Genomic DNA, 9,332 nt, shown 5'->3' on the forward strand with positions numbered 1-9,332 from the left:
AGAAGCGGCACTGTATGAGGTACCTTCTGTCTCAACGAATGGTTCACAGAACTTCATTGTTAAACCTGTATCCCTGCCTGTGTTGGGGTAGCACAATGCCTTCAACTTTAGCTGAGGTATTTCAGCAATGGTCGTAGAAACCTTCACAACTGATTAATGGGGCAGGATGCAGCTATGGCAAGGTAAAAGAACAGTCTGACCGCAGTGATTGCATCAGCCTCCCTATGCCAAGCCAGACAAGGAAAGCCAAGAACTGAGATCTCCACCTGTGTTTTGAAAGTGGGAAATGATATACTAAACCACCCATTTCTTATCTGCTTAACATCTCGGCTGATAACACAAACAAAACGGCCAGAATGTCAACAGCAGATGGCTCAGAGATGCTCTGTCTTCTCAGAGGATGTCCCCTCCTCTGTCTTCAGAAGTGTAAGTTACACATTTCTTCCTAATCAGCAGCACCATCATCTTCACTGCTGTTGTTCAGAGCTCTCCTGACAGCACAGGGGCTTCAGGGGGTCACACTTAAGTGAGCCATGCGCAACTGGAAAGAGGATAACAACTGGAAACCCCTCCTCCCCCTGAACTCACACAGCATTCAAATAGTTAACCATTAGCCCCACTCGCTCCCTTCGTACCTAGAGTGCTGCGGCAGGGAAGGAGCTGAGCAGCTTTCCCTCCACTCCAGCGACAAGGGCAGTGCTCAGAATGGGGGTGGGGAAAGTCTAAAACATGGTACAAAAACCCAAGCACATGCTACATACCCAATATATGAAAAGCACCTACTGGTTAACTGTCATCTGAATCACCTCTCTGAGGACTGTACAGTACCTGAAACACACTCCTACTCAAATGCCCGAGACACCACAAATAAGAGACGCCGGTGTCCAAAATTTGCCAGATGCCCAGCCATTGCCATGCAGCCCGTCTCAGCAAACGGCACCTCACAACGAAAGCCCCAAGAAAAACGGCAGTGAGCTGCAGGACAGAGGGCGCGCGTTGTCTGCTCTCCCCAGGACTGCTCGTTCTGCACCAGCGGGCTCCTCGAAGAAAGCAGAAAGCCCAACGCCACAGTCTTAGCACAAGTCCCAGGTCTGAGACAGATGAGGGAAAGGCACTCTCCCAGCTCCCCGAGGAAAGGCAGTGCTTGCAGTTCACAGCAGGAAAAGGGATCACCCACACTCCTCCTCACAGAGCCACGTAGGACATAGCGTGTTTACCTGGTTGGCTGCACCATCCCCGTATAACGTCAGACAGACTTCGTTTTTCCCAAAGTATTTACAGGCCAGCGCAATCCCAGCTCCAAGAGGAACCTATCACAGCGCAGGACAAACCAGGAATTCAGAAGAATGTTTTGAGGAGCTGGAGACAGGCAGCTTACGAACAGTAGACAGGCATTTATACTTTTAAAGATCTGTTCAACGAACAAGTTGTTACCAACTCCCTTCCATGTGTTCCAATCCCTACTACAGCCAAAACACAAACATCAACGAGATTCTCAATTTGATTCACTTTTACTACAGTTCACAAAACTGTCAGCAAACCCAAATAAAGACGTAACAGAGGTAACAGCCACAGAGCAACGGTATCTGCATACAAGCTCGCACCACAAAAACTGAGAGAATACTGGCACAGGACATGAGCCAAATTCATATTGGGCTTTAAAAGAGAAGTCATGGACGTACCTGAGCCCCCACGATACCATTGCCACCATAGAAGTTTTTGGTATACATATGCATTGATCCTCCTTTTCCCTTCACGCATCCTCCTTTTCGACCTGAAACATAAATAACAAGCAATTTATTTTTTCAGAGGAAAAAATACTATAAATGGGAAAATCAACTTAATTCCTAAAGGTAGTAACACTAACACCACGTTGTTGTCATTAGATCTGTGTGGAGTTAAGACAACAAGGGCCTCTCCCCAAAGAGCTTACAGTTACATGTATCACAAAACAAGTAAGAGAAGGGGAAAAAAGGGAACGATAACAAAACCACAATTCACAGAATGGTTTAGGTTGGAAGGGACCTTAAAGACCATCTAGTTCCAACCTCCCTGCCATGGGCAGGGACACCTTCCACTAGACCAGGTTGCTCAAAGCCTCCTCCAGCCTGGCCTTGAACACTTCCAGGGATGGGGCATCCACAGCTTCTCTGGGCAACCTGTTCCAGTGCCTCACCACCTCATAATTCAGGAAACGAAGAAAGAGATTAAGAAGAAATTTTGAAACCAAACAAGAAGTTTCAGCGTCCTACTATATAAAAGCACTTCCTGATAAATATGTGCGGTTTTTTCAGTAGCGAACATGGTCTGTATTTCTCATGTATGTAATCTATAAAATTTTAACAGTCCTTATCACTTTCATCTTCTGCAAAAAAGATATGAACGCTGTTCCAAATTAGTCACAATAAGATGCACTTGTCTTCCCTGTGACAATAACCAGAAGTACAAATTACAGATAGGATATTAAAAAAAAACCCCACCAAAACACAAAACACCCAAACCAACCCCAATCCTAACCCTAACCCAACAGCCCTCTACTCCACTCCCAGATAAACATCGGAATGTCAGCTAGCCCAACATTGTTCAAGCTGTAGTTTGAAAATAACTGGTGGTCCTTGAAGCATTACAACAATCCCTATTTAAATGAGCTGATCTAAGATCATCAGCACACTCCATTTCTTATTCCAATCTGTCTTGTTACTAGCCACACAGGCTTCTATTTTATTTGTGCACAGCTGGTTTGGGTAATTTTGGTTGGTTTGTTTGGGGTCTTTTGCCTTAGCCTTGGTGTTTAATTTAGAAGGTGAATGCTGGATCTCTCTGGAATTTGTGCTTCTCTTTCTTACTTAACAGTGGATCCTTTTTATTACTGGTCTTTTTAGTATCTTTCACATGCTTATGAATTGGTATCCTGTGAGCTTTTATGGATTCTGCCAGCTAGGGCCAAAGCAAAGAAAAGCAAACAAAAAAGTCTAATTTTAATCAGAAAACTATTTTCTTAAGTGTAATTAAACTTCAGTAATCTCCCCCACTTACTGTACAATCCTTTTTGTACTTCAGCCAAGAACTTCCGATTGACCACTGTCATCAATTCCCCTGCAAAGTCCTTTTCTAGAGTTTGTTTCCTGTAGGACCTTTTCTACTCATCTCATCTGAGGGACTCTGCTTCATGATCCCTCAAAGACTTTAATTCTGCTATTTCCTGGTCATTGTAACCGAGATAGTCTCTCAGTTTGGCATTTTCAGTCAAGATCTTGACCACAATCAGCTCCAGCAGCACTCCTCTCCAGAACCCTGCCCCAAGCGCCATTTCTCGGAACAGTAGCCTCTGTACTGCAGCTGCTCCTTCCCAGTTAAAAGGGCCCCGCTAAGCCTGAGCATAATGCTAAAGATGATGTGTGTCATGAAATAAAGAAAACACAGCCACATCACCACTGACATTTGTAGTTTCAGGGCCCACAGACTTCAGTCATGACAATCTCCTTCGGTTACTTCCTCTCTAATCAGCATCGAGCAATGCTTGACAAGTTGATCACCCACTAGATTCTGGGCTTTTGTGCATGTTATTAATAATGCACTTAACACACACACACACTCCTAGTGTACAAAGCCACACCTCTACTTCCAAAATGTGCTTGCCTGTATTTACCTTTCAAGCACGCAAATTCTCAGAGCGAGTCTTCGTTACACCAATGATTCATAATGGCCTTCAAATTCCTTGTTAGCATCCATTCACACATCTAAGAGTTTGGCAGGCTGGTCTTCTCTTCTCTCCCCTGCTCCACCTACAACCCTGCTGTGAACAACCACCCCTCCTTTCTGCAAAACCTTAGATCTGTCTAGCATACCATTTAATATTCTCCTTACAGTCCAATTCTCCCAAACCATTCTGTTTATCATTCCAGGCAGTGTTTACCAGTCTTCAAGACTTCAGCAGCATAATTCTGAAAATCCAAGTCTGTCTCCTAAGGGAGTGCATCGCCCTGTCCCACTGAGAACAAATGCCTGCCACCACCAACTTTCCCTTCAACAAGCTGCAGCAGCACAACAAACACAGCACGTGGCAACAAGAAACACGTTCTGAATTTGTGCTTTACAAGTAGCAGCACTTAAATGTTCCTTATGACTTATGTTTTGTACCAAAAAGCGGTCACACCATGAAAAGCCTAAGATTGATTAACTCTGCTATGCCACTAAATGCTTCTGAAGCTCCAGTATCCTTTGTGCATCAACCTCATTTTGAATTTGAATAAAAAATTCTGACAGGAGCCCAGCAGCACGCGAGTCCTCATTTTACTCGGCACAAACCTGTAAGTTCAGCGAGAATCTCCCGAACAGGCACTCCTCGTGCGTAGGTAAAGCCGTGAGCTCTGTAAGCCGTTATCACGTGGTCTGTAGGCTTGATGGCAACTTCAAGCCCTACACAGCAAGCTTCCTATTACAAAGGCATGAAGAAAAACACACCATTTTCAGAGTCAGCAGTGTGTCAAGGGCTAGCTATAGTCCCAAATACTTCAAATACCAGCAGAAAACAGGAAGAGCACAGATACAGGAGACTGCCTTAAAGTCCATGGTGTGGCAGGTCTGTCTCTGCAGAACCTGGAGCTACAACAGCCTTGAGCTCTAAATTCCAACCTGTTCTGATTTCAACTAACAAAAGCAAACAGGAGGGCAACTGTTGCTAAACGATGCCAAAATCAGAAATGAAGTAGTTGATCAAAAACGTAAAGATTTGTGTGATTGGTACTGGGAATCTGTTTTGTATTTGAAATCAGTAACTACAGAGATTTTGTGTAACAAATGTGACCGTAGAAACCTCGTATGGTATTGTCAGCGTCTGTGAAACCAAGGCAATTAGCCATGGAAACCAACAATGCTGCTTGGAAATACCCTTACCCTTCCCATCTTGATTTGAATAGCAAGGATTCCAATCAGTAGAGATAAGCAGAGGTGACCAATAATCAATTTAGAATATGAATACATAAAATAAACCAATCACTGTAAAGGTTAAACGTAATAACGAACATAGGCATTTTACGTAAAACACAGCGACTTAGCAGAAAAAGTGTACAAGAGGATGATGATTGTAATGCTATCCCTCATGCCTGCAATAAAGAATGCCTGCTTTCTAAAACTCTCAATTGAGTTTGGGGAGTTTTCTTCACCCATTTAGGGTAACAGAACCAGAAGCTGCAAAGATCTGTAGACTTTTTCCAGCCCCATCTCCCCTGTGAAGCATCTAAATAACTAAAATTTAAAAATGGCAGGGGGTTGGCAAAGTTTCACTAAGCTCATGAAGTCCCTTCTCCTGGCTGTTGCTTTGTAGTGGGCACATGATCTACAAGACACTGGAACAAAAAACATCAATGAAGCTTGAGAGGAGGACGTGGGCCTCCACACGTGTTGAATTTAATACGCTTCAGTTGCTCGTTCCTCACATCGAGCTGATCTTCAGCTGCACTTTGTGTTCACTCCCTCCCTATTGTTGTGCTAAGATCTCAGGGACACCCTTGTGTGCCACAACATTGTTTTTAAGGAGATAATGAACTAAATCATGATACAGCTACAACTTCAGACACTGTACACAGATACTCAGCTCTGGATTTACTCTCCACTCTATTCAAATACCTATACATCAAGTAAGGTAAGTCAGTATGAAAACTCCTGGGAAAAAAAAAAACCACATCTTACCTGACCATCGTATAAATGGCAGAAGCCACGAATAATCTTCTGCTTGTACAGCTGGTCAGACTTCAGCTCCATGCGTCGTATGGTCTGCATCGTCTTGTAGTAATGCAGCCCCTCCTCTCGAGTCATCACTGCTGTGGTACTAGGGCCCTCTTCCAGGCGATGGAGGTCACATTTCTGCAAAGTTGAACAAGTTGTTATTTCCTGGAAGGAATTCATCCTATTTATGAATAACACTTTTTTTTTTAATGATGTCTCAACTTCAAATTCAGATTTTAATATCTTTTAAAAAAGCCAGGAAAACCTAAGTTCGTAGGTCAAAATAGATGTAAAGTTTGTACACTATTTTCAAAATCAGGGAAATAAAAGCCTTACTTTTAATAAAGGCAGATTTCCACTGATGAAATGAAGCCCTGAATTCCTACTAGCAGTAGGTGAACTAAAGTTCTCATAAATTACTGGAAAAGCATATTTCCATGGTTGTTGCATACTCAATACTTGGTAAGAGCTACAGAGGCTCAGTGAAGAGACCAGAAAGATGGAGAGTTTTCTTCATGAAACAGTTTGTAAGATCTGGTCCCAAGACTGGACTTCATCTCTTCTACCCCCACTTGCATTAGCAGTAATAAACCACTGCTGCATCAGCCACCCTGCTGGTCAAACCACCATGTGTACAGCACAAATTCCAGCCCAAACCATGGAGTAGCGCTGGTTTTAGGTACCCGTACAAAACAAATCTAAAAAACCCCAAAAGCAGTCAGGTTCAGTGGAACAGATTACTCTGTCAGTGCAGGTTAAATGGCCAAAATACTGCTCTCCAGATTAGGGACCATTTATATTAAAGAGAAGTCTCTCCAGAGCAAATCCACTGACACCTAGATGAACGTTATGTAATACACGTGCACACTCCTCTGCTTCAGGGTTCACATAACAACTTAGACTTATCATCAACACAGGACCAAACACTGAACCTTGTATCTAGTCAGAAAAGACTTATATTAACATATTTTCCTCCCCTCTGCCTGTGGAACCACTTCAATACTTCACAGGCATGGACAAACAGTGAGCAGGTAAAAGGAGAACTAAACCATTTCCTTCAGAATTTCTTTTATCAATTCCTGAATGAAAAGCCAGTATAACTGCTACTGCCAACGGACGCCTTGCTTTTTCCCCAAGACCTAGCCACCATGGAAAGTTGACCGAATGTAACGCAGGTTTTTTGAGCAGCACCAAGTCAAACAGTAAAAAGGATGCTGTAGCTTTTTGCTCCAAAATCCACATGGACCTCAATCAGCTGCACGTTTGGGATACAGCACCCACAACCCCATAAAGAAGAGGGAGATGGAGAGAAGGGTAGGCAGCAAAAACCAGCTCTTTGTTTTAAAAGCATTAAGAAACCACTAATACTCTTCCCCTCTGAACAGAAAAGGTTCTTTAGCTCCTTTGTAACTCCACTCTCACAGTTCTGTTGCAGCATCACAGCTGCAAAGAATCACAGCTTCACATTCTTAAGAAACAAGTAACATTACTACCTACTGCCAAGCACAGTGCTTCCAGCTGCATTTAGAAATCACGGCAGGTAGTTAGGGGGTTGGATCTAGAAATTCAAACAGTATTTCTCTAACTGAAAAGATAGAGGGGCAAGCCCATCATGTCAAGATCTACAACAAGCACTTACACAGAACACCAGTATTAAGTATTTAGCTGATTTACCTTAATTTCAAATGTAGCTTCACTTGCAAAGTCTGCATAGTTACGTGATGCCACCATCACCCGAGATGCCTTAAAAAAAACCAAGACAAAACCAAAACATGAGCAATACTTAAATATAATAACCAAGCAGAAGTCACAATTCCTAACATTATTCCCAAACTGAAGTAATTTGTGAACGAAACTCTTCAGTGGCATATCCCATAACATGACAGAGCTTTTATTTTGTACATATGTGCTAGAAGTCCTTTAAAACCCAGCATTTAAAATTAAGACTACGGAAAGAAAATTTTTAATACTCCTGGTTATCCTAAAAAAAAAAAAAGGCACTTCAAAAGACCGATAAAAAACACAAAAATAAGTGTTACTCCCTTCACATACCAGAATGCATATATGAGTAGAGACATGACCAGTGCAGATTTTGATGGATTCTCTGCACTGACTGGAATTTTACCTTGATAGAACAAAAAAATTTATTTGGAAATAAAAACTCCAGCCACCCAAACCAGCAGATTTCTGGATTATGAACTACTCTTGCTCTTCCCTTTCACTAGGAAAAGAAGTTGGAGGAATTCAAGGCAGTAACAATGAAAAAAAAGAGCATCATTTAAGTAGTGGCCGTGCTGTTACCCACTTAACAACGATATGGAGACATAGAAGGTGACATACCCAAAGATAAAAGACATACAGAGCAACAGAAAGGTGGCATGGCAGGGGAGAGATAAGAAGCATGTTTAAAAATACACAACGGTTCTGTCTTGAAGAATGTGCACAAGCTATTAACTGGTAGTTTTAGATAACTTCAGTAAGCTTCACTGCAGCATCAGATAGGATGCTCACCTAAGCATGTGTGCATTGTGGCGACAGTGTAAGGAAGGCACTACACCTTTAGTGGCAATATCGCATCACTGATTGAGCTGCACGTAAGTTTCAGTAGCTCATCCAACCATGGAAATCACATATATTTTAGCTGAAGGCTCATCCTTTCAAACTCTGGAGAATACCCAGGTCAATGTCTCCAAAAAAATCTGATTGACAGGTATAAAGCTTGGACAAAGCCAAGAGAAATTTCTCAATCCTTGTTGGCTACCTACTCTGTTGCATATTTGATTTAGCAATCAAGACTCCCCCCTCCCTCTGGCCCACTATCTGATTAAACATTTAGAGTTCTGAATTTAAACCAAGTTTCTATGCTGTTTACCACAATACATTAGTATCATTGGTGAGGAAAAGCTGCTGTACTTCCAAATCTGGAAGTAAATCAAGAGCACAGGATACACAGAATCACAGAAAGGTAGAGGTCAGAAGGGACCTCGGTAGGCCACCTGGTCCAACTCCCCTGCCCCAGAAACGATATAAAAGCAACACTGAAGAGTCTGTACAAAAGTTCTAATACACGGCCAGTACGCATATCCAAAACAAACCTCGACAAGAGGGATTCAGGCCTTACCTCACTAACGGCTCCCTAAGTTAGCAGCACCAGCAAGAAAAAAAAAGAAAAAGGAAGAAAAGAAAAAAAGAGTAAGTAGCTATAATAAACAATTAGGGGAGGAGAAGTCAGCAAATTACTAGCCAACTAGAACACTGTAAGAGGTAATTTCCTTACAGGTAAGCTCTGTACCATGGAAATCCACGTGGCAATATCCACAAAGCATATATAAAACACTGCTTTGTGGATTAAGACTGCTTCTATTTATTTGGTAATTTATACCATCACTGTAAATACACCAGGATAATTCAAGACAAATATTTACATTTTTCAATCCTAGTGATTACCAAAACCCTGTATTAAGATATCCATGCCAGATCTGGTTTGGAATTCTAGTTTGGAATGCTGGATGTCAGGAGCAGGCCAAGCGCTTGCAGTAAAGGCCTAATTTTAGGCACCCATATTTGAAAATTATTAACACAGGTATTTTACTGGTAAATTAGGA

The 9,332-nt window shown here is 42.2% G+C and overlaps 1 protein-coding gene across 1 annotated transcript in view; it reads right to left on the reverse strand.

Moving 5' to 3' along the window:
* The window catches only part of PDHA1 (pyruvate dehydrogenase (lipoamide) alpha 1), a gene marked incomplete at both ends in the record, with an annotated part of 10,410 nt that extends 1,547 nt beyond the window's left edge, over positions 1 to 8,863 (reverse strand). Inside the window, 6 exons of the mRNA XM_010148690.1 lie at positions 1,218 to 1,310; positions 1,683 to 1,774; positions 4,309 to 4,435; positions 5,692 to 5,865; positions 7,402 to 7,470; positions 8,849 to 8,863. Of these exons, the coding sequence (XP_010146992.1) occupies positions 1,218 to 1,310; positions 1,683 to 1,774; positions 4,309 to 4,435; positions 5,692 to 5,865; positions 7,402 to 7,470; positions 8,849 to 8,863 (570 nt within the window). The remainder of the gene's footprint in view (positions 1 to 1,217; positions 1,311 to 1,682; positions 1,775 to 4,308; positions 4,436 to 5,691; positions 5,866 to 7,401; positions 7,471 to 8,848) is intronic.
* Between the last annotated feature and the right edge of the window lie 469 nt (positions 8,864 to 9,332).

Source organism: Eurypyga helias, unplaced genomic scaffold, assembly GCF_000690775.1.
Source record: "Eurypyga helias isolate BGI_N326 unplaced genomic scaffold, ASM69077v1 scaffold36353, whole genome shotgun sequence".
Taxonomy (NCBI): domain Eukaryota; kingdom Metazoa; phylum Chordata; class Aves; order Eurypygiformes; family Eurypygidae; genus Eurypyga; species Eurypyga helias.